Below are 26812 nucleotides of genomic sequence, written 5' to 3' on the forward strand. Positions count from 1 at the left end.
TACGAATATGAAAAACAATAAAATAATAGTAAGAAATATAATAATATTAAGATAATATATTTTGGTTTTTAATATTTGTAAACAAAACTAAAAAAATGACATTGAATTTGTTTATTTAGATGAAGAAAAGAATGCAAGAATCGGAAAAATAATTTATGAACCCAATGACATTCATGAACAAGCAACTCAGACATGGCATAAAGTACAAGATTATAATAAACAAGAATCGATAAGATTAGCTTATGAATTTGAAAAAGAAACAGAAGAGTTAATTTCAAAAATTGATGAAATAGATCAAAATGAATTAAATAACCAGATAAAAGAGTTGGATGATTTAATTTCATTACCAACTTCGATACATACCTAAGTAATCCAGTGAGTCAAAATGAATATACAGAACATCAAGAAGAACAATATTTTTATGCAAAACCAAGTAGTTAAAGGTTAAAAATTAATATACTAACCGACAACTTGTCTCGCACCAAATCCTTCGTCCAATCTGGAATTTCTGCCCACTTCTCCCACTGCATAGGACAATTTTGTTTAATAACAACACCACAGCTACTAGCGACGATGCTATGTTGTTGTGATGTAGCCGCTCCACGATGTAGTGGGTCATACTCAATCTTGATCTTGGAGCCAGTCAAACGTACACTCTGTGCCAACTTCAGCATTCGACTAGGCCCCCTAGTTTTTTTTTTAGCTGGCCAAAAATACTTAAATGGTGAAAACCCAAAGCTTAAATTTGCACAAAAATTTCAACACAACTTCCCCTAATAGTATAGCATTGCCCAAAACCTTAAAACAGTAAAATAACAATAATTCACACCCAGAACACATTTTCACAATCTAGCAAATTTTTAGCATCGTAAAAATAATAATTTTAAAATGAAAAAAAATAAATACAACGTACTCATCAAGAATTAGAAAAAAAAACTACCTAGATGGGAGGCCTCACCCTCGACTTTGGATGCTTCGGAAGTGTGATCAGAAGGGTCCGGCTCACGGCGGCGTCGGTGAGGCCGCCTTGCACTGAGCGGGTGAACGGATACTGATGACGTCGATGAGACAGGCACTTGGGACACCATAGGAGTAGCCTCATTAAGGGGTGTATGCTCCCCATTCAATGGAGCACTCACGCCTGGAGCAGTAGATGCTGATAATGTGGGAGGCACATTGGTCACGCTCCGACGATGAGTGATCAAATGCGAAATCTATACACTTTTTGAATCATAAAATTATAACATTAGAAACTAATAAATTAGCATCCAAAGTAATAAGTAGGTTACCAACACTCTTAATTTCAAAACAAGTACGGGCAATGTATATTTAGATTGAGCAAGTAACAAATTATATCCAACAACCTTATGAACAACCCTGATCACAAAAAATTATTGTATGTGCTTGTGTATATGTGTGTGGATCAACAATTAGATACACAAAATAAATGTGTCTGTTGTATGGCTGATATTATTTATTTGCAATTTGCCAGTGTCTGGTGATTCACTTCTTGTCAACTACTGTCCAGAGATATCACTGGCAAGCACCAACTTTTACTTGTCCTAGAGTTGATACTTCATTTTATTTCAAGGAAAAAGGTGATACTTGTCAACTACAATCCAAAGATATCACTGGCAAGCACCAACTTTTACTTGTCCTAGAGTTGATACTTCATTTTATTTCAAGGAAAAAGGTAATACAAAAAGAGGATGACGACAAAGAAGAAACAATATCTTTGCCAATATGAAGAATCAGAACGAAAAGCTAAAGCACATAAGTTTACCTTATTACAGATGACATTAATCTACAGAAAAAGGTCAAATTTAAGTCATTTTTCTGTATGAAGGATGAACTCAAATTCAAGTCTTACTTTTGGTGATCTAGTTATGTAGTTAAGAACTTTGATATCAAGCAAAGTAGGAAACCCATTAACCCATTTAAAAAGCAGAACTTAAATTACTGATATGGTTAAACTAATCAAACTATTATAAAAATTAAAACAGAAGAAGAAATGGAAATTCCAAATTGCAGTGGCAAACATTTTGCAATCCATCATCCAACCAACTAACAGGGGAAATTGACAAAAACCCAACATGCAATTTGAGCCTAAACCCTAAATAACAAAAACCCATCGAAAATCAAAAACCTTCACCTTGATTTTGGGACTTAATTCGCGTCGGCTTCGAGTTTGGCGTCGCTGCCTTGCGAACGAGAGGGAGAAAGATGAGTCTTAAAAACCAAATTCGGATTCAATAAAGGTTTATACGGGAGGGAAAGAGGGAAAGAAATAGGGAAAAAGGAAAGAGGGAAAAAGGTTTATACGGGAGGGAAAGAGGGAAAGAAAGGGGGGGGAAAAGGGAAGAGGGAAAGAGGTTGATACGGGAGTACGGGAAAGAGGGAAATAAAGAGGGAAATCAAGAGGGAAAGATGGAAACAGGGAAACAGGGTTTTTACGGGAATGAGGGATAGAGGAAAAGTGGTCTATTAATTATATGGGAAAGAGGGAAAGAGGGAAGAGGTCCAAACTTAGGAAAATTTAAAAAATGCGCCTATTTTTCACTATTTGACTGCCAAAATTATCATAACTTGCACGACGTAGGTATACAATTTGACGTCGCGCAAAGTGGTCATGTTAAGGCGTCACGCAAGGTAATTTTTTTTTCTTCCAATTATTATAAAAATTACTGAAAATATGACTTTACTCTTTTCAAATTCAAAATTTTTTTACATAAACCCCACAATAATATATTTTTCTAATAAAAACCCACAATCAATTTTTTTTACATATATATTATTCAATTTCTTAAGTGTTATAATTTGAATTAGAATTTAGATCAGCATTTTTTTTGGCGAATTATGTGGGATCGTTTAAGTTTGTGCATGTTGTTTAATTGGTTCTTAATTTGTTTCGAGTTTTGAATTTGCATTGATTTTATCTAGGCATCAGTTGCTTTGATTGAATATTTACTTGAAATGGTTCAAATTGTTTTACCCAGCTTGAATTGTGGATTTGTTGCTTCAAAAGCACTCGATTTGCATCTTTTTGCTTTGAGAATTTTCTTAGACTTTTGTTGCTCTCGGTTCAGACTTGAGCGTTATCGAGTAGAAGAATTTGTGGAAGAATGTTCATGTAATCCACTCAACTTACTTAGAATTAGGCAACTTGAATGAGACAAGCAAGATTTTTGTGATGAGTTGATGCAATGTACTTGTTAACTGGTTTCCTTCAATTTTTCTTAGTTATACAAGCTAGTGGTGCAACCCAGAGGTCCTTTATATGGTGTTGTAGATTTTTGATCAAATTATGGTTGAAAGTGTAATTCTTACTGTTGGGTGTTCACTATTTGCCTACATATTTCTTGTCGTCAAAGTCACCAACAGAGCTCAATACAACGTCACCATCCACTGGTAACTAATAACATGTTTCTTATGTTGTCTAACAGTTACGTAAGAAATTAAAAATTATCTACTCTTCACTTTCTCATAAAAAAAATAAACATTTCATGCATGGGATTAGGCAAATGAGAACTAGATGGGCAGATGGGCCAGAATTTGTGACTCAATGCCTGATTAGGCCAGGAGGGAGCTACACCTACCGCTTTACAATTCAAGGGCAAGAAGGTACTCTGTGGTGGCATGCTCACAGATCATGGCTTAGAGCCATCGTTTATGAAGCACTCATCATTCATCCTAAACAAGGAGACTCCTACCCCTTCACGAAACCGAAAAGAGAAACAACCTTTCTTCTCGGTGAATGGTGGAACGCTAACCCTATCGATGTCTTCAGGCAGGCGACGATGACAGGAGGAGCTCCAAATGTTTCTGATGCATACACCATCAATGGTCAACATGGTGATCTTTACAACTGCTCAAGCCAAGGTACCATAATTGCAATTCTATCCTTGATAAAACATTATGATATTGATGTAACAACTAAGTTTAACATTCCACGCACATAATATGTGTTTAAACTTACCCGGTAATTAATGTAATAAGTAAATCTTATGTGCCACGTATAAGCTAGTAAATTTTTATTATGATTTCTGTATGCAGACACTGTCATAGTTCCTATAGACTCCAGCAAGACGAACCTTCTTAGAGTCATCAACGCTGCACTCAACCAACCTCTTCTCTTCTCTGTAGCCAACCACAAGCTCACCGTTGTTAGAGCTGATACCTCCTACACCAAACCTTTCACTACCACGGTTCTCATGTTAGGGCCTGGGCAGACCACTGATGTTTTAATCACCGGTGGCCAGTCACCAGCCCGATACTACTTGGCGGCAAGTGCTTATTTCAACACGCAAAATGCAGCATTCGAAAACACCACCACCACCGTCATTCTTAAATACAAGTATGCCCCTTGCATCCCCAATTAACAGCCTCTTAGCATGCTCCACCACCAATTTCCCTATTGGGTGTTCAGTATTTGCCTACATATTTCTCAAATAGAGGAATGTTAGCATGAATGACAAAACAACTTTACGATAGCATAAACAGTGATTTATCTCATCCTAACTACTCTACAAACACTAACATTTTTAATGCAACTACGCAAATGAAGCTTTTAATGTACAAATTTGAAATATAAGCACCAACCTCTGTGGCAATAGAGACAACACAGAACTCCTCCATTGAGTAATTGGAGACGACCACTGCATTGACTACCATTTCCCAACTGTCAGAGTCCCTGTTTTATCAAAGCACCAACCTCTATGCTAAAAAATGTCAGTAAACGTCCAGACATCAATAAAGTGTCAAATGCCAAAAATGTATCAACCTTCATGACTTAGGTACCATTTGTTCAACTTTTAATTCAGATTGTTTGTTCATGTAATGGTATTCGACAGGTAGATTTTCTTGTGGGACACTAATATCTGTCATATGTGTGATTTTCTTGTTGGTGAAGATGCGAACGCCTAAAGGACGAGAAACTTTGAAACCCTTAAATCCCGCATAGGCTATGACTGGGTAGATTTAGAGTGCTTAAGTAAGTCGTATAATGTTTATATCCATTATTTATGCCTTTTGTGAATAAGCTTTTAGCTGTTTAGTGGTTGCTTAGTTTTATTTGTTTCTGTGCATTATGTGTTCTAGGGCCTTAAGTTTGTCATGCTATTGTTTTTTGTTTAATTCAGTTACGCAAACTCAAAAGAGCCCATTATTTGCAATCACCTTAATTTACCAGACTTTTTCAAATGAATTTAATTTATGATGATTTGAAGTAAACGTCATTTTAATTTCCATTGTTGGTAGATTCGCACAAGACATGTATGCTTGTATTAGGCTATAAAATGAAAAGTTTTCCCTTCGTTCAATTTCACGTTTTTGCTCACGTTTTAATCTCTCTTCCTTGCGTTGCCTCTCACGCATCAACCTCTCTTTTCTTTTCGTCTCTCACATTTTTCCATTTCCTTCTTTTATAAACAGAAAAATCAAAATATCAGCATATTAATTGCTATATATGCTTCAGAAAAAATTGTTTAGGACTTAAAAATAGAACCTTTCTCCTCAGAATTTCTTGTTTCTCCAGCTCCTTGCAGATTCGCAACTCATGACCTTCAACTTCTTTAGCGATTCTCGCTTCTTCACCTACAAGATGCAACTGTTTAAGTCCTTGGTTGACAAAATATACTATACTAAAGTTAACTAAACAAGTATACCTTGCGTTTCCTCTCAATTCTCAGGATAGAGTCATTAATTTGGCCTTCAGATAATACGTTAGAGTTTTCTAGTGCAGGTGCAACAACAGGGGGATCACTAAACTGAGTATTTACCCTCACGTTAGAGAAGGAGTCCCTTTGTGCTACACTGCCATCATCAATAGGAGATCAAAATTTTCAATATATTGGGAATTTACCAAACTGAGTATTTACCCTCAATCATATATGCATAATAAGAACAAAAAAGATCAAAATTTTCAATATATTGGGTAATATTAACAAAAATTTCAATACAATCATATATATAAAAAAATGGATGAATAACATAGATGTTTTTAAATCACCTGAGTGTGATCAGGTGGCTATGGAGGTTTGCAACTGAGGAAGAGGGGAAGGCAGCTATGGAGCTTTTGACTTGGGTTAGAACACTGGAAAGAAAGACAAAAAGGGACATTTTCGTGTTGACTTTGCGCGACGTAGTGAACCTACGTCGCGCAAAGTTGGAAAAAGCGGAAACATCCATAATTTGGCGCCAAATCTTGCACGACGCATACCTACGTCACGCAAAACAGGTTTGCGTGACGCACTTAAACCTACGTCGCGCAAAGTCCTCTTTTTTTTTCTTTTTTTTTTTTTTTTTACCCGTTTTGCTTATGAGTACAAAATAAATAAAATAAAATCTACTTAGTAAATACATATACCATTGAATTTGATAGGAAACACATTATCCGAAATTAGTTTCAACGATCCAACCGTCAAACTTGTTTTTATATACTTGGAGATCCCATACGCCAAAAATCACAAAAAACAAACATGCAGAGATTAAGTAACGGGACAAACCTTTTCGACGGCTATAAACGAAAAATCACGATTTAACGGTTATATTAACTCCGATTTTGATGATTTTTTACAGCTACACTCATTGACCCTTCATGAATCCAACAAACTGGTTCGATTTTCAATTTAAAATATTTACAAAAGTGAATACCACAAAATATTATGTTATACTTAATGAAAGTATAAATAAACTCCAAGTGTTAGTGAATCTAATGTTTTGATGGGATACGCATTGTACAAAACTAGTTTAACGATCCAACCGTCAACTTGTTTGTATATGCTTTGAAATCGCATACGCCAAAAATTGTAAAAAATAAATGTGTAGAGATCAAACAACGGGACAAACCTTTTCGACGGCTATAAACGAAAAATCACGATTTAACGATTATATTAATTCCGATTTTGATGATTTTTTATAGCTACACTCCTTGATCTTGTATGAATGCAAGAAACTCATTCGATCGTTGATTTCAAATATTTACACAAGTGGATACCACAAAATCTTATGTTATACTTGATGAGAGTATAAATAAACTCCAAGTGTTAGTGAATCTAATATTTTGATGGGATACGCATTGTACAAAACTAGTTTCAACGATCCAACCGTCAAACTTGTTTGTATATGCTTTGAGATCGCATACGCCAAAAGTTGTAAAAAACAAACGTGTAGAGATCAAACAATGGGACAAACCTTTTCAACGGCTATAAACGAAAAATCACGATTTAACGGTTATATTAACTCTGATTTTGATGATTTTTTTATAGCTACACTCATTCATCTTGTATGAATGCAAGAAACTCATTCGATTGTCGATTTCAAATATATTACACAAGTGGATACCACAAAATCTTATGTTATACTTGATGAAACTATAAATAAATTCCAAGTGTTAGTGAATCTAATATTTTGATGGGATACGCATTGTACAAAACTAGTTTCAACGATCCAACCGTCAAACTTGTTTGTATATGCTTTGAGATCGCATACGCCAAAAGTTGTAAAAAACAAACATGTAGAGATCAAACAATGAGACAAACCTTTTCGACGACTATAAACGAAAAATCACGATTTAACGGTTATATTAACTCTGATTTTGATGATTTTTTATAGCTACACTGTTTAACCGTATATGAATACAATGAACTGATTCGATCGTCAATTTAAAACATTTACACAAGTGGATACCACAAATGAAAAAGGCAATGCAAGAACCCCAAAAGAAAAGGAAAAGGCCAAAAAAAAAAAGGACTTTGCGCTGCGTAGGTACAATTATGTCGCACAAGCCTGTTTTGCGCGACGCAGTCGTACCTACGTCGCGCAAAGTCCTTTGTTTTTTTTTTAACCCGTTTTGCTTATAAGTACAAAATAAATAAATTAAAATCTACTTAGTAAATACATATACCCTTGAATTTGATAGGAAATGCATTGTACCAAACTAATTTCAAAAATCCAACCGTCAAACTTGTTTGCATATACTTGGAGATCCCATACGCCAAAAATCGCAAAAAACAAACATGCAGAGATTAAGTAACAGGACAAAACTTTTCGACGGCTATAAACAAAAAATCACGATTTAACGGTTATATTAACTCCGATTTTGATGATGTTTTACAACAACACTCATTGATCCTATATGAATACAACAAACTGATTCAATCGTCAATTTAAAATATTTACACAAGTGGGTACCACAAAATATTATGTTATACTTAATGAAAGTATAAATAAATTCCAAGTGTTAGTGAAGCTAATGTTTTGATGGGATACGCATTGTACAAAACTAGTTTCAACAATCCAACCGTCAAACTTGTTTGTATATGCTTTGAGATCACATACGCCAAAAATTGTAAAAAAAAAACGTGTAGAGATCAAACAACGACACAAACCTTTTCGACAGCTATAAATGAAAAATTACGATTTAACAGTTATATTAACTCCGATTTTGATGATTTTTTAAAGCTACACTGTTTAACCCTATATGAATACAATGAATTGATTCGATCGTCAATTTAAAACATTTACACAAGTGGATACCACAAAATATTATGTTATACTTAATGAAAGTATAAATAAACTCCAAGTGTTAGTGAATCTAATGTTTTCATGGGATAAGCATTGTACGAAACTAGTTTCAACTATCCAACCGTCAAACTTGTTTGTATATGTTTTGAGATCGTAGACACCAAAAATTGTAAAAAACAAACGTGTAGAGATCAAACAACGAGACAAACCTTTTCGACGGCTATAAACGAAAAATTACGATTTAACGGTTATATTAACTCCGATTTTGATGATTTTTTACAGCTATATTGTTTAACCCTATATGAATACAATGAACTGATTCGATCGTCAATTTAAAACATTTACACAAGTGAATACCACAAAAGAAAAAGGCAATGCAAGAACCCCAAAAGAAAAGGAAAAGGCCAAAAAAAAAAAAAAAAAAAGAGGACTTTGCGCGACGTAGGTACAATTACGTCGCGCAAGGCTGTTTGGCGCGACGTAATCGTACCTATGTCGCGCAAAGTCCTTTTTTTTTTTTTTTTTTTTTTTTTTTTACCCGTTTTGCTTATAAGTACAAAATAAATAAATTAAAATCTACTTAGTAAATACATATACCATTGAATTTGATAGGAAACACATTGTACAAAACTAATTTCAAAGATCCAACCGTCAAACTTGTTTGTATATACTTGGAGATCCCATACGCCAAAAATCGCAAAAAACAAACATGCAGAGATTAAGTAACGGGACAAACCTTTTCGATGGCTATAAACGAAAAATCACGATTTAACGCTTATATTAACTCCGATTTTGATGATTTTTTACAACAACACTCATTGACCCTATATGAATACAACAAACAAATTCGATCTTCAATTTAAAATATTTACAAAAGTGGATACCACAAAATATTATGTTGTACTTAATGAAAGTATAAAAAACTCCAAGTGTTAGTGAATCTAATGTTTTCATGGGATACGCATTGTACGAAACTAGTTTCAACGATCCAACCGTCAAACTTGTTTGTATATGCTTTGAGATCCCATACGCCAAAAATTGTAAAAAATCAAACATGTAGAGATCAAACAACAGGACAAACCTTTTCGATGGCTATAAACGAAAAATCACAATTTAACGGTTATATTAACTTCGATTTTGATGATTTTTTACAGCTACACTCCTTGATCTTATATGAATGCAAGAAACTCATTCGATCGTCGATTTCAAATATTTATACAAGTGGATACCACAAAATCTTATGTTATACTTGATGAAAGTATAAATATATTCCAAGTGTTAGTGAATCTAATATTTTGTTGGGATACGCATTGTACAAAACTAGTTTCAACGATCCAACTGTCAAACTTGTTTGTATATGCTTTGAGATCGCATACGCCAAAAATCGCAAAAAAAAAAACGTGTAGAGATCAAATAATGGGACAAAACTTTTCGACGGTTATAAACGAAAAATCACGATTTCATGGTTATTTTAACTCCGATTTTGATGTTTTTTTACAGCTACAGTCTTAACCCTAGATGAATACAATGAACTGATTTGATCGTCAATTTAAAATATTTACACAAGTGGATACCTCAAAAAAAAAAAAGGCAATGCAAGAACCCTAAAAGAAAAGGAAAAGGGCAAAAAAACAAAAAAAATAATTAAAAAGGGACTTTGCGTGACGTAGTACAAAATAAATAAATTAAAATCTAGCTACTTACTAAATACATATACCATTGAATTTGATGGGGGTACGAAATTAGATTCAATGATCCAACCGTCAAACTTGTTTGTATATACTTCGAGATCGCATACGCCAAAAATCGCAAAAAACAAACATTCAGAGATCAAGTAACATGACAAAAAATTTCGTCGGTTATAACGAAAAATCACAATTTAACGGTTATATTAACTCCGATTTTGATGATTTTTTTACAGCTACACTCCTTAAGCCTACGTCACGCAAAGTTGGCAAAAAAAGGGTAAAGTATTCTTTGTTTGGTGCCAAAATCTTGCGCGACACACAAAATGTCGCGCAAAAGGCATTTGCGCGACGGCACTTTGCACGACTAAGGCTGGCGCTGCGCAAAACACCTTTGCGCGGCGCAGGAGCTGATGCGTCGTGCAAAGCTGTTTTGCGCGACGCCAGCCTTAGTCGCGCAAAGTTCCGTCGCGCAAATGCCTTTTGCGTGTCGTTTTGTGTGTTTTGGTCGCGCAAACATACTTTACGCGACGAAATTTGATCCGTCGCGCAAAATTCGGTCACGCAAACATGTTTTTATACTAGTGTAAGATAGTACCCACGTATTAAACCAATCAACACGATGATACTATTTATCTCATCCTGCAATCAGTGGAGCGGAATGCACTTAAGTAGGTGGTACATATAAAGATTAGAGTTCGTATTAAAGGCTATAGATATATTAAAGGGAACTTTAACGAAAAGCTTCTAGTATTGTTCACTTAATGAAAAATTATATTTTTACACTAAAAATAGTCAATCATGGTACTATTCAGTTTACCCTTTATTTTGTCCTTATTTTTAGAACTCAAAGTTTTCCAGTTATTTTCATTAGTTTTCAAGTTAAGAGGACAAGAAAATGAGAATCAAACATGCATGCAAAGACTCAGTAAATGGTATGTTGTCTAATTCCAATCCCATGCCAACTTCGACCATCATCACTTATACGTACACCCACGCATGCACTTTTGAGGACGACAAATTGCAAGGGAAATTCAACTGGTGTCTCACCTATTATTGTTAATGCCCACAACTCTTTTGGCCCACAATTGCTTTTTAGGCAGTCAAGCTCTTTTTATAGATCATTCCTCATTATTCAGATTCTTGAATAAATGGCTTGTTTGAAAATAATGAGGTATGACATGCAGAAAAAAGAAAGGGTAATGCTAGAGAGACCAAATATTCAAAATCAAATTTGCAAATCAAATTACGTGGTGGTTGATGATTGAATTATTTCTTAGGTATTGATTAATGTGCTTATTTTTTATTGGTGACATCATTTAATCTGCGAATTTGGTTTAAAATTTTGATCTCTCTAGTATTACCCAAAAAGAAATGGCAATATTCTCGCTTGATCTTTCAGTGCACTATTCTTTTTAGGGCAATTTTCTTGGTAGGATACTTGGAATTAGGTCATGAGATTTGTAAATACATGGAAAGTACATTCTAGTCACCAAATTGGCCTTTTGGCTTTTGCTGCTTGTCTTTTTTTTTTCTTAGACAAAATTAGCTATGATATTTTTGAAGCAAGGGATTTTGTTCTATGTTGTTCTAGAGTATAGGATATTTTGGACATTTTAACTATTAGATCGTGGTTTTATGTTTTTAACCAAAGATGGTAAATAGTCTAGCTATGCTATAATTTGGAGCATAAATTACCTTATATTTATTTGGCACATACTTGAAGAACACTCTAGACACTTGAGTTTATCATCGAGCGTGAATCGGCTCGCAGATTCTTAAACAGGACATAGCAAACCAGTGAAGGGATGAAGCAAAGCCATGAAGAAACAAATCGTTTGCTTGCTACATGAGTCATTGAGTTTCGGCAAAGTAGATCAATGTCCAGAGCTGAGAAACAACCACAAAGTATAGCTCCATCAAAAAAGAAGATTGCTTTTGGTGGGGAAAGGCCGCTGCTACCACAATTATGATTGATTTAGAATCTTCTTATGGGCTTAGGCGTTTCGTCCAAAACTGGTGACAAAGGAGTCTGCAAGAATTGATATGGATGAGACAGCAAATGATTGATTCGGTGGTAAAGAAAGGGCTGATGATCCCATGATTCATTCACCTTTATCCTCCCTTGAGGGTTCAAGATCCTTGGCTTTAACCTTTTTAGAGGCAAGTCTAGCCTCTCCTCGCTTGAGCATATTGCTCGATTCACTGCTTAGTGTGGGGATGCCAACCATGACTATCACAAGTTATGACTATTCAAATTTTCCTTGACGACAACTGTATTTTCATAGTATATAAGCCTATCATCGAACTCAGTATAGACTTGGGATGACTTAGTCAAGAAATTCCACAAGCAATTTTATCGAGTCAGGATGAAAGTCTCATTCTTTCATTGGTTAGAATGGCTCAGGCACCCGATGAGTCACCTACTTAGTACCTTTAGAGATTTAAGGTGGCTAAAAATTTGTGGTGAGTACCCTTACCCAAGGGAAAGTATGTTTGTGTAGCTCAGAATGGCCTCAACATGTAGATTGATAGGAGCATATTTAGGCGACTTACTTAGCTTGTTTTCGTGCATTTATATTGTTAATTCCTAGTTGTTTTAGTAGTTTAAGTCATTTTCGTGTGTTTTTAGGTTCATATGGTTAAGGAAGCAAAAAGATGCATTTTGGAGCATTTTGGAGCAAAATTAGACTTGGAATGGATACTTATGTTTGGAGCAAAAGGAATGGACGAAATTGAAGACCTAAAGATCTTATGTTTGAGCAATATCAAGGACTCCTACCTATTCTAGGTCAAAAACAATGTCCCTTGCAACATTAAAACCCTTGCCGTGTGTCCCTTGGTGTTTCCCTTCCTTGCCATGCAAGGAAGGGTCTTGTTTCCCATTTTTTTAACCATTTAAACACATCATTCATCAAACCAATTTCAGCCACATGCATCACAAACACAACCATTGCCGTGCATATTCATCCCATTTCCAGCATTCCCATTGCATTTCCAGGTTGTCCACTTCATCATTGCAGCCACATAATTCATTCACATGCTCTCCCATCATCATTCCACACCTCCATGGCAGCCACCAACCAACCTAGCTGTAATATTTCCCCTTTCATCATTCAACAACTTTTCCCATTCATCAACCCGTGCATCCCCTCACCAAGAAATCATTCAACACCAAAGGGAGGAAGCCAACCCGTGCATACACACTTCATTCCAGCAATCAAATCCATCATTGCACATGCATTCCCCCTTTACTCCACATGCATCTTCAAATAAATCAACACATGCACATTCACCCGTAATTCCAGCATTCCACCAACTTTTCCTAGCTGTTTTTCACATGCATTCCCTTCATTATTTCAGCCACATGCACCCATAATCATAGAGCCACATGCAATCTTAATCATTCAGCCACATATCCTCTCATTCCCCCTATAAAAACCCATGCATTCACAACACAAAACAATCCATCCAACCCTTGCATAATCCAAACACCAACACAACTTCTCCCATTCTTTGCCGTGCCTTACTCCCCATCCACCATTCCAGAAATTCAACCATTCCATCCATTCATATACATTTCATACCATCACACATCCATTCCTCCATACAAATACCAACCTAAAACCTATCCTTAGACCTTGTGCCACAACAAAGAGGAAGAGAAGAGAGCCTAAACGTTCATACAATTCAAGTTTGAGTTGTTGGAATGTTTAGGTGTTTCTTTTCCTTTGATTTCAATGTTTAATTTCAATTCTCTTTGTCTTGTACGTATGAGGAACTAAACCTCCCCTTGGCTAGGGGGGGATTCGAAATACATGTTTATGCTTGCGATATGATTTGATTACTTCTAATTGCATTTCATAAGTTGTGAATTCAATTTACTTATCTATGTGAATTACACTTATTTATGTATGTTTATTGAGAGTGCACGCTTAATTTTCATGCATGAATATGACGCTAGAATATAAGTGAGTTTCACCTAATCGTTACAAACTTATATTCACAAGTAGTAAAAGTTGATGATCTCAATTGCGTTAAGTAAATTATTGGCATAAGTTTCATGCAGTTCATAGTAACGAGTGCTTCGTCAATGCTTATGGTTTTCAAAGAACTTAATGATTCTTGCTTGTATCTCTATTATGCAGTTCATATAGGGAACTTGTGGGGAATGCTTTGGGTTGTCGTATGCAATCATCCAATTCAATAACGTTAGGAAAATCTGAGGGTTAATTAGTGCAATTCACGGTTAATCTGGGGCGTTGAGAATTCATGGTTTATTGAAAAGCATTTGGAAATCGTTTTATATGCAAGTATAACATGTGTGGAGATGAACCCCTTAGATAGCTTCCCATCCATTCAATATCATCACATTCATATTTACATTCTTCTTTAATTACAATCTGTGCATTTAGTTTAATTTCGTCAAAACCTCAATCCCCCTTTAGTGTCCAATTTAGTTAGAAAGTGTCTTAGTTTGTGTTTTTAAGTGTTGTGATTCAATTTGTTACACAAATTCGTCCAAATTCACCAAAGTGCTCAAAACTGCCCAGAAAATGTTTTTAAGGTAGTTTTGAGTGTTTTGGGTGATGTTTGAGTCTTTTGGTTTGTTTTAGTGTTTTAAGCGTTTAGTTTCGCATTCTTTGAGTCTAGTTTAGTGTTTTAAACTTTATTTTATGTTTTTGAGTCAAATCCAAGTGATTAACAATCCCTCCTAATCCCCGGTCCAGAACGATCCCTACTTACATACTTACTACAATTGATAAAAAGAGGGTTTAATTTGTGTGCGTATAATTCTCGCATCAGAGATTCATAAAAAGTTCCTCGACATGAACTTCCGCGACATGTATGAGCTGGCCGAACAAGTGGAATAGTACGACTCACTGCTTCGTGATGAGATAGCCATGAAAACTGCATCACTAGGGACTTTGGACAAAAACCCAAGCATAAGTTACGCTTTTGACTGGTGACGTAGAATCATAGTATGTCAAAATTGACGTGGTTGAAATCATGATTGATAAGCCCTTCGTTTGCAAAACATTAACTCACGCCAATACGAAGGATACCAAGACCTAAACAACATCGGATGAAGTTACAGTCAAGGCATCAAAGGTTTACACCTTTGACATTACTAAGGCCAACCCAAATTTTGACCAACTTCTTATGATAAAGATAATTAAGCTTTGGCTTGGTCATAATATACCTAAGGCTGAAGATATGAAAAGGAAGGTGTATTGCAAATACCACGATTCCAACAAACATGCTACCAACAACTGTGTGATATTTCGAGACGTCATCCATAATTGGATCGATAATGGTAAGCTTAAGTTTCCAAAGAAAACCCAGATGCTAGTTGACACCGACTCTTTCTTGACGGCAACAGTAAATATGGTTGATGCCCACCTGCTGAAGAATAATGGTTAATAGAAATTGAGTGACCTTTATGCGATGGTATCCTATGTACTTAAACAAAGTCCCCAACCAAGGTTGAAGATTAACCTTTCTCATAACAATCTTCTAATGCATCATTCGGCCCCCACACAACTTGCTGCATATAACTAGGAATCATGTTCAAGTGACTTTAAGGAACCAGTCGTACTATACAACTGGTGCAGATCTAAAGTCACCATTACTAGGACAAAATAGAATAGTTTGGTCGAAAAATAGCAGCCTTCGGGGCGTCATAAGAAATTAGAAATGTAAGTTAGTCCTCTAGCTCCCAACCAGCTAGCCGAACTTCAGAATAAAGGCAGACAAGGGTATTCGATAGGCTCGGTCCTCGGCCAACAGATCAAAAGCCTCTGGTCCAATGACGACTTAATTTCGATGGACTGTTTTACAATGAGGAGTATTTTACTTATAATTCTAGCAGTTCAAGTTCATCACTAGCACCAAGGACTTTCAAGCCACCAAATCCTAAGGATAATCGTGGGCATGGATACAATTCATATGCCAATGCGTATATTATAGAGTCCAAGGCTCAGAAGCACTAATGCTAACGCAATGAATGTAAAGCTTAGTGCCGCATTGAGGCTGCTAAGGCTCAAAGTACAATTCCAACATTGCAGCCCAGAGAGAAAATTCAAGAAGATTTCGTGGAACAAACATCTACCATCCTTGCTGAGATAACCTAATAGAAAAAGGTCAAAGTCCCAGTAATTGATACTGAAATAAAAGAATCTGAAGAAAAATAAATAAGGTAAAGCTGTTACTTCAGCTTAGAGAGATGAAGGCTTCAATCGAGCACTTTGCTAAAAAGGCCAAACAAGCCATTCCTTCACTCCCACCACATGTCTCGTTAATCAAGGTTCTACATAACAGGCATCCTCCATTCACTGGTGAGGCCTTAGAGTATGTGAAGGAATTCAACAAGAAATACTAGACCAATAATAAAGAATGCCATGAGTGTCTTGATTTGGTGTTAACTAGTCCTACCGTTGAATTTTTTTTTCCAAAGTGAGTTGAATCAGGCCATGAAAGCTATGTTTCAGTACATTCGCGAAGCCAAAATTTTAGGATTTGAAGTTGACTCGTATGTCGACATAGACCTCACAAAACTTCCTTTCTCTTTGGATGACCTGTGATATATTCCTGGTCGTTTCCAAGTATTCTCAGCTGTCTCACTGTTTGGCCTAATTGAAGTAGAAACAAAAAGGATTGAGCGGTCACATTCATAATTAGACACTTGAAACACTAAGGTTGCCTTCCATCACCAAGTTTACAAGGTAGCTCAGTCTGCAGCAACCAAACTTGTCAAGAGCCTAATAGATAAAAAAGCCATCCTCAGCTTTGTAGCAGATAACATAGGTGTGGAACCCAAGGTTAGTAACACACCTAAGGTCAACCCTCCAAAAAATTTGGCCAAACCTAATGCTACAAACACTTCGACCACCTCTATTACTAATGAAGAATTTGATTAGGACACAGACGTGGGCTTTGGTACCGAAGATGACTCAGCAGAAAAAGAACGAGATGCTGCAATAGGGCCTTCGGTCCTATATAATGTGGAAATTAACATGGTGCATGTTCTCCTTCTTGAATTCCAGTTAGCATGTCAATAGTTGAGCTTCCTAGAAGAAGATATGATGGTTGAGGATGTTACTAAAGTCGATTTTGTGATAGCCCAATGAGTTGAAAAGATTAGCATAAAAGAAAGGTTTTAATCTGCTTTATTAGAAATCTTTCCTTGGAGTTTGGCTACCAATCTACACCATTTGAAGGTTCTATATGTGACTGCACACATTAAGGGTTTCTCTATCTCTAAAGTGTTCGTAGATCGTGCCAACGGTTAACATTATGCCGGTCTTGGTCATGAAAGCCCTTAAATGATCACCATGAGTAGCTTTGTAGGAGACAAGTCCCAGACCAAGGGTGTTTTACCTTTGGAAGTCAAGATTGGTGGTCGGTTACACATGACAGCATGTATCGTTGATTCAAAGACTGAGTATACTGCCTTGTTCAGTCGAGATCAAATCCACTAAAATAGTTGCATCTCGTCTTCATTGTATTAAGTTTTAATCATTTAAGATGGCAAGTCAACTGTAGTTCATCCGTCCGACAATTAGCCATTTGAAACCAACATGATCTAGGCCCGCTATTACAATGAACATGTGGGCTACATCACGCACCAAGGCTTTAACGCTGTCGGATAACCGATAAGTATCTCTATTCAGAAAGCCATCGAGGTTGGCACCAAAATGATTCACCTAGATTCAGCAAGACTTAGTTTAGCTGATCTAATCAACCTATCCAATGATTAGTACAACCATCCTCGATAGACGCTACCCATGGTTTCATCGATCATGGAACATGTACTCGCCCATTGGTATGCAATTTCCAAAGAACCCAACTATAGGATCAACTTAATTGAGTTCCTCACTGAAGAAGATAACATCGAAGCTTTTCCCCTCGAGAAGGTCAAGGCATCCACAACTAAAATGAAAGATAATTGGTCAGTGGTCCAAGATCCTTTAAAGGAATTTAATGTAGAAACGGTCGATGACCCTTGACTTCTTTTTATTAGCGCTTTATTACCTCAGACCATAAAGGTCGAGCTTTGAAATTTACTTATGAAGTTCAAAGGTTGTTTTGCTTGGATTTATCAAGAAATGCCTGGCCTAGATAGGTCTCTAGTTGAACATGAGCTTAAAATAAAAAAGGATTGCAAGCTGTTTAGCCAACTACCACGACAATTGTTGACTAAAGTATAGCTCGATATCAAAGATGAGATTGTTTGTTTGTTGAATGCTTGCTTCATTCGGATGACTAGGTATGTGGTGTGGCTGACGAACATTATGTCGGTCTTAAAGAGGAACGGTGCCCTTCAATTTGCATTGATTTTTGCAATTTGGATTTGGTAACTCCCAAAGATGACTACATAATGCCAATATGAATAATATGCTGAGCATCAGGCAACTTTCGATCAAATCAAGGCATCCTTGACTAATCAACTAGTTTTGATGCCGCCCAACGAGGAATGCCCTTGAAAATTTATCTCTCAGCCACCAAAGAATCCATTGGCTGCCTACTGGCCCAAGATACTGAAAACAATCATAAAAATGCTATATTTTACCTTAGTCATAATCTCAATTCAGCCGAAATTAACTACACGGTCATCGAGAAAGTATGCTTGGCCTTGTTTTTTGCAAAATCCAAACTGCAACATTGCATGTTGCCCTTGGTCACTTAAGTCACCGCCCAAACCGACATCATCTGTTACATGCTTACTCCGTCCATAGTCAAAAGTCGAATCAGCAAGTGGACAATGGTCTTGTCTGAATTCACTCTTCAGTATGTTCCTCAAAAAGCCATCAAGGGGCAGGCTTTGGCCGGTTTCTTAGTGCAACATTCTTCTCCATATGGGTTTGGGGGTGAAGATGATGAAATCAACATGCTTCAAATGTAGGATAATTTCTGGACCATGTATTTTGATCAAGGTTCTAAAAGACGCAAGGCACTAGTCAGGCAGCGAGTTAGGGCCTAGCACCTAGGTGGATTTAAGTAAATTTATTATATATTATATAATTAAATTAAATTTACTATAATATATATATATAAACATAGACTAATATGTTATCTTTTAAATAGAACAATATATGTGTAAGGTGAGAGTTTTTAAATATATAATTATATAATTATATGGTGTGGTCTAAAAAAAGAAGATTAATAAAATATTCCCTAAAAAAAGAATAAAAAAATTAAAGAGTAGAAGATGATTCGTTCAGGAGAAAAAGGAGTCAGAGAGAAGATGTGAGGTTCAAAAAAAGAATATAAAATAATGAATAGAGAAGATAGTGGGACCACAAGAGGGAAAAAGGAGGAAAATGTGGGTTAGTGAAAGAGGAAAAAAAGGGAGTCGTCTTTTTCCTCCCACAACGCTGAACCTAGAACCCAACCACTGCAACAAGTTTTTTTTTTTTTTTTCTTTGGATTCTGGCGTTCTCCACCTATCCCCACCTAGCCACCGCCCAACCTCGCCTAGCTTTGCCTAGTCCCGCCTAAACTCGTCTAGGCATCCGCCTAATATACTTTCAATTTTGTGATCGTTTGAGAGCAAATCGGGTCGGTATCCTACCATTCAGTGCCTAAGTGACCGCCTAGGCCAATTTTTAGAGTAGTGATTGATAGGAGCATATTTATGCGACTTTGTTATCTTATTTCTTTGCATTTACTTAGTTAATTTCTATTTATTATTGTAATTTACGTTATTTTCGTATTATTGTAGGTCCAATTGGTAAAAATGACAATAAATGGTTAAATGAAGCAATTTGGAGCAATTTTGGACTTGAATTGGATAGCATGCGTGTGGAGCAGTGGGGTTGGACGTTTTTGGTGTTTAACATGTGCTAAATATGTGCTAAAATCTGGAGGAATCAAATTTGGAAGCTTGGAAGACAAGGAAAGACATAATCTTATCCAACCTTATCCAAACTTATCTTATCTTTTCCCAACATTATTCTACTTTATCCAACATTATCTCATATTATCTCCAGTTGCAAAATGAGTCCTAATCCTATTCTAAATACTTCCCATCTGATTCTAGGAGTCATAATCCATTCAAACACCCTAATCCTTTTTCTCCTTGGTTTCTGTCGAACCCTACCCTATATATATGTATTTCTGCCGCAACAATTGGGAGGGAGAAAACTTGGTGCCGCATGTTCTATTCCAAATTGGTGCTGCAACCTTCAAGAGCCAAAGGAGAAGGATTGTGCTGCATCTTGTCATTCAATCATTGGAGATTTTAGAGTTCTTTCTATCTTTGTTTTAAGTTTCAATGTTTATTTTAGATTGCTTTTCAGTTATGATGAACATGTGTAACTAAATTTCTTTTTAGCTAGAGGTGAATTGGAAGCCATCATCATATGTTTTATATGAATTGATTACATCCAGTTATTGTTTCATAAAACATGAATGCGATTTACTTATCTGCTTTATAGATAACTTATTCTTGTATGTTTATTAAGGATGCATACTTAGTTTGCATGTAGGGATTTGATGCTAGAATATAAGAAAATTTCACCTAATCGTTATGAATTTATATTTATAAGTAGTAAAAGTCACTAGTCATGATTGAGTTAAGTAAATTCTTGGCAAGAGTATCATGCTTTTCATAGTTTCGAATGCTTTGTCAATGCTTATGATTTTCACAAAACTTAATGACCTTTGATATGTGTCTCTATCATGGCTTTCATAGTTAGGGAAATTGAGAAGGATAATTTGGTTGCATCGCTGAGTCCAATTCAATGAACTTAGGAAAGTTTGAGAATTAATTAGTGCATTCACAATTAATTTGGGGTATTGTCATTCATGGTTTATAGAAAGAATAACATGAAATTGATTCATGTGCATGTGTTTCATGTGTGGAGAAGAATCCTCTAGCTAGCATTTCACCCATATTCCCTTTACAACTCAATTTAATTGCTGCTATTTATTTTTGTTTCTTCAAATTCTTCAAAAATCCCCCTCTGTTCTTATTTTGTGTTAGTCTAGCTTAGTTTTTAGTTTTTAAGTTTAATTTGTGTTGATTAGCATCCCTCCTAATCCCCGGCTTAAAACGATGCCTACTTACTCGTACTATGATTCCAAAATATATAGGGTTTAATTTGTGTGTTAGTTTCTACCACACCAGTGATTTTGATGGGTCTAGCACTACCTTTTCAGTCAGCGTGGGAATTGTTATTCAATCCCCAGAGTGAAAACGTTGGTTGTTTGCATTCTAGCTTGATTTCGAATGAACCAACAACTAGACCGAATATGAGGCTTCAGTCATCGTTCTTGGGTGGCTACATGATCTTAAAGCAACCAGAGCCTTGGTGTTGGGAGATTCAGAGCTTGAGATTAATTTATTAAAGGAGTTTTTATGTACATAAGATGCACGTTGGCTCCATATCACATGGTCGCTACCTATATGGCTGACACGCTCTCTGGCGTTGCTTTCAAACATATTTCGTGAGCCCAAAATAGTGATGCCAATGAACTAGCCTATATACCCTTAGGCGCACAACTCACGGGGGGTGAGATGATCCGGGCAACCACAATCGAGAAGTGATTACTCCCTGCTTTGGTTACTTAACAAGCTGATAAGTAAGGAGATTTGATCATAACATGAGTCCTGTCATTACCTTCTCTGGTAGAACAAGGGCTCCCAAAAGATATCTATGTAGTCGAGGTAATACCGTCGGACTAGCGAGGACCGATCATCCAATATCTTGAAAATCATGGGGGCAAACATGATTGGAAAACCAAATATCTTGCTACAAATTATGTCATTTACAAAATGACTATACAGAAAAAGCGAGGACGACCTTTTGTTATTATGCCTTGCACCAACTGAGGTTGTTCAAGTAATTAGGAAGGCACATGAAGGAATTTGTGACATTCATCATTATGGCAGAAAGATAAGATAGTTGCTTCAACGAGATGGTTATTTTTGGCTGAATATCTTCAACGATTGAATTGAGTACGCATGACATTACATACAATTCAATTACACAGACCCATACAACAAGGCACGAGCAAAGAAGTGCATTCAGTTGTGAAACCTTGGCCATTCAAGGGATGGGCTATGGACGTGATTGGAAAAACTCTCCCAACTTTTGGTTTGGCAAGACTCAGGTCCCAGAAATGATCATCACGGAAAATGGTACAATTTTTATAGCTGAAAGGTTGAAGAATTACATATCTAGCCTTAAGATTTTACTAGAGCATTTCACTCTGTACTATTCGTAATCTACTGGTTAGGCTGAAGATAGCAATAAGGTGATAAGTCTAGAATATGGCACTTGAACTTCAACGAGGCATTGTTGGCTTGCGACGTTCGGTGACTGGGACTTATCTATATGCTCTGACTTATTTCCATGATGTTATTCTTCCTATTGCGATAAGTGTCAATTCATTAAGGGTTGTCGAGCAGAATGGTCATATAAGCAATGAATACATACAAGTATTGATGTAATAATTGGAAGATCTAGAAGATGCTAGGCTCAACACATGCAATCTACTTGTTGCCCAAAAGAAAATTGCTGAGAAGGCATATGATAAAAAGGTAAAATAAAAATCATTCAGCGAAGGAGATCTAGTATGGCAAATAGTTCTACTAGTTGGAACTAAAGATCCCAAATAAGGGAAATGGTCATCGAATTGAAAAGGCCCATTTGTTGCGTATAAGGTTCTTGGCAAGGGGTCATATTACCTCAGGAATAACACAGGATTAGTGCATAGAACACTGAGCAGTGGAGAATTTCTAAAGAATTACTACCCAGTTATGTGGGAAATAAGAGAGTGAAATTGAGTCAAAAGTTAAATATGGCTGAATTTCATTAATAATATGGAAGTTACAAGCTCTGATGAAATTCATCCAAGCCATATTTTGGCACTGAGACTATTTACATTGAGATTAAGAAACAGTAGGCATGAAGGATTGTAGAGACGTTTTTAGTTCCAGCCACTTCACCTCTCATGTGGTGATTTCAGCTTGCCGGGTTCTCCTGTCGACCTTCATCCTCTGAATTTTTGTCGTCTGCGTTGCATACTTGACCAGCCGAGGCTTGTGAACTTCATAGTCTTTTTCCAGTTGAGAGGTAAATTCAACCTTACATGCTTAAAGCTAAGCAATCTGGCGATCGATCTTAGCCACACCCTATTTTTTCTTTCTAATCTCTTCAAAGATAGGTGAGACAATGCTCTGCTGGGCCATAGCTTGCTTAAGATCTTTCTAAGCTTGAAGAGCTTTCTCGAAAATACAAAAGTGATACCGAGTTTTCTCAAGTAAAGTCGAGCGGTGGACGACGCTCTCGTTGCTAACTAGACCCTCGACCACTAAATCATTTAGGCATTTGCTGATTGAATCAATGTCGCTGGTCTTCAGGAAGTCCAGTGCAAAATAGTCTATAAGCTATTGTAGCTTTGTCAAAGCACGGGATTCGGTGGGCGATTGAGATGAGTCGACAGTTCTTGATCCACTATCAAGCATCGCATCTAGTTGAACCATCCAGGAAAAATAAGGCTGCAAAAAACAAGATTGGTAAAGAGTAAATAAAAGAGATTTTGGATGATTAAAGGAAATATTTTAGCCTGCCTAGAAAAGACTTCTACCATGTCATATGGGCAGTAGGTCGAACCCAAATAGTTTAATGGCTAAGCTCAGTATTTTAGGCAGCTTCTTAGCTCGAACGGCCTATAAAAGTTTTCTATATCCAAAGGCCATTGAGTTGGCCAAGAAGTATAGACAACGCTTTACAAATCGTCGAATGGCCGATGATATGACCGTCTTCACCACTAGCAGTTTGTGATTTTGTTTAGCCTAACATGCGCAGAAATAGTAAACAATCAAGAAGGAAAGTCAAACTTACGAAGTTGAGGAGACTACTTGGTCTAAAATGCCAGTCTTGGCGTTTTGAGGGTGATAGGGGTAGCTTCGACATGGGCGATATGAGGAGTAGTCGTTATCGGCAGAGGGACAACGTCGACTTTCCCTTTGCCCTTATCTTATGGTGAAAAAGGAACATCTAGTTGTGTTTCCTTTGGTGAGGAGTGCCTCCCCTTAACCAAAATGACCGAATGTACATCGTTTTCCTGAGAATCACAAGTGAAAATCATGTTAAGATGCAAGTGAGGATAAAGTTAGAAATGAAGATATATGTAAAGCAACTTAGTCATTACCTCTTCGTCAAGGAGAATCAGTCGAGCTACAGTAGATTCTTAATTTGGCAGTGGTGCCCTAACAATCGACCTCTGGAGGGCACTAATCAGTACGGCCCTAGTCACCTCTTCGACGATGGTGGAAACAACGATGGGTTGTTCGACTACCATTTCTAGAACCATTATAACTGACTCTTCTTGACCCATGGTAGCTTCGGTTTGGGTTTCTAGAGCCCAAGGAGATTTGGTGGTGTGGTTGGCGTTGGAAGGTTTCGCCAAAGTATCTTGACTCGTTAGACGGTTAGTACTTGGCGTTACCCTTTTTGATCCAACTTCTTCACTTGCTTGGGGACTAGAGTTTGTTGACCTAAAGAAACCTTCTTCTTTGGTGAGGGGTCACAATACCTCTTTTTCCTTGTCGAAGGTTTTGTTATGGCTTTAGCCAGAGAAGAAGCCGAAACAGGAACCACCGCTGTAGAGCTAGCAACTTTCTTCAAAAAAATGGTGGACTTTTTCTTGGCAGCTACTATCGCCGTCACTTCAGAGCTCTTTAAAGTCCAACCACCTAAAAAGAAATAAGTTTTAGGTCGAACTAAGTACCATAATAATTTAGGGGTACATACACAGATAACTACTGGTATACCTTTTTTTTGGCTTTGGTGTGGCAATTTTCTTTAGTCGCTCCCCAAGGACCTTGCCCAGGATCTCCGATATACCGACACTGAACAGGACGTCAATGTAGTTCTCCCACCAATCGGCAAAGGTAGAGACGACATCCACCTTAGAGGCTGGTTTATGTGTTTATTTTGTGCTTCCTCGCAGTCCTTCTTCGATGTTGCCCTTTCCCTCGTTCGACCCAGCTGAGAGTGAGAAGACACTAAAGGGACAGGGCAACCTTGGTGGTATCCCAATTGACGAGCTAAAAGGTTTGGGTGGTAAACTTCAAAGCTAGAGCGTCTTGACTCACAGCCAAATGGCAAGTCATAGATTAACAAAAATAACCCCCAATTCAGTCGAATCTCAGCTTCCACTATGTTATACCATTCGGAGGTTCGGAGTGAGAAAGTTAGGGTAAGACTTTTGGCGACATACTAGGAATTCATCTTTAGTGAAGTCTTTGAGACCAAAGAAGTACTAGAAGATGTCTCCCGCTGAATGGTCTAGAACTGGTAACGCACAAACTGAAAGCACATGGCTTAATTCCCTTTAAAAGATAGGCAGTCAGGCCTCAATGGTACAAAGTAAGTTTGGAGCCACAACTGGAAGACCTAGAGAAGACCATGTTAGTGAGGGTTCATCTCTCTAGTTGTAATGTCACAAAGGCAGTGAAAGAGGTTGGCTAGGATAGCAAGGTCGAGGGCTAATGTTGGACCGCTTGCCAGTGCCTCGGCTATAGACATGTTCTCGATAAAACATTTATTCGACTTGGAATAGAAGATGAACTTACTGTACGAGTAGAACAAGAACGCCTCATGCTCAACCCACCGAACAAGCTCGTCATCCTTCCCAGGCAGTCGGGCTAAAGGCCAGGCAACTTAGGGTGTAGCAACCTCTTTAAAGAAAAAAAATTTGTGAAAACAAGTTCATTTGAGCAACATCTATGCATGCAATTAACAATTAAAGGCAGAATCATGCTTTTATGCACTTAAAAACAAAACTTTGCCCATGAAATTCAAGGCCTAGTAGTTGTGGTGAACCAAGACTCAACTCAAATCTTACAACAAAAAGAGTTGAGAAACTTTTATACCTTTAAAGCACCTCTTTGCTTAGCAACGGGTATTCACCCATGTGAGAGGCTTCTTTCCTTAGTCTCCTTGCTCCTTGGCTTCATGGATGTGGATGGAGGAACTTTGCTTCTTGGCTCCATGACTTCTTGGATATGGATGAAGGAATGGATTCTCCATGTTCCCAAGAAAGGGAACCTCTAAGCTTCCACACCAAGGAGAACATTGAGAAAGACATGAGTGACCTAGGAAGAAACGGATTCTAGTCCATTCTTCCTAGGGTGGCCGGCCTCCTAAGAGAAGAGAGAGCTCTTTGTATTTTTCTCTTTTCTCTCTAGAAAACCCCTTATGAGGGAATAGGTTATAATTTCCTTTCTATAGCCACTTACATTGAGTGACATAATTGAAATTAAAACCAATTCTCCCTCACTCTCCATGGCCGGCCATGTGGGTTCATTGGGCTTTCATGCCCTTTGTGGTTTCAAGTTGTCATACAACTTGAGTTATTGGACTTGACATTCAAAGTGCATTGGGCCTTGAGGCCCAAAACTAACCCGAGGTGTAAAATGAACTTATTCGTTTGATTAATAAACATATTAATTAATCCTAGCCATAAATAATCAAACCATTTAATTATCCTTACTTATCTCCATTGTTTCTTTAATCTCTACCTTACACGGTGTACGATTCATTAGGTTCCTTTTAGCGAGGCAGTGGGCAATTATAACTCTTCAAATC

At 37.1% G+C, this 26812-nt stretch overlaps 1 protein-coding gene and 1 long non-coding RNA gene across 2 annotated transcripts; one reads left to right on the forward strand and one right to left on the reverse strand.

Moving 5' to 3' along the window:
* Positions 1–3797: 3797 nt before the first annotated feature.
* LOC125469843 (laccase-5-like) lies at positions 3798–4379 on the forward strand. The gene is made up of 2 exons (XM_048567793.1): positions 3798–3879; positions 4054–4379. Exons 1-2 carry the CDS (start codon positions 3798–3800, stop codon positions 4377–4379), a joined length of 408 nt encoding a protein of 135 aa, XP_048423750.1.
* A 1170-nt stretch (positions 4380–5549) lies between these two features.
* On the reverse strand, positions 5550–6040 carry LOC125469851. The gene is made up of 3 exons (XR_007252138.1): positions 6008–6040; positions 5664–5811; positions 5550–5592 (listed from the first exon to the last, which is right to left on the reverse strand). It is a non-coding gene; the product is annotated as an uncharacterized LOC125469851 (long non-coding RNA).
* Positions 6041–26812: the final 20772 nt, after the last annotated feature.

This window comes from the organism of the source record quoted next, unplaced genomic scaffold (genome assembly GCF_019419815.1).
Source record: "Pyrus x bretschneideri cultivar Hongxiangsu unplaced genomic scaffold, Pyrus_bretschneideri_v1 Contig46, whole genome shotgun sequence".
Taxonomy (NCBI): Eukaryota; Viridiplantae; Streptophyta; class Magnoliopsida; order Rosales; family Rosaceae; genus Pyrus; species Pyrus x bretschneideri.

What these genes read in the sequence shown, in the direction of transcription:
- LOC125469843 (XM_048567793.1), top strand. Translation starts at nt 3,798, where the DNA reads ATGACAGGAGGAGCTCCAAATGTTTCTGATGCATACACCATCAATGGT. An exon ending in TTACAACTGCTCAAGCCAAG is followed by an intron (nt 3,880 to 4,053) that starts GTACCATAATTG and finishes TTCTGTATGCAG; the next exon opens with ACACTGTCATAGTTCCTATA.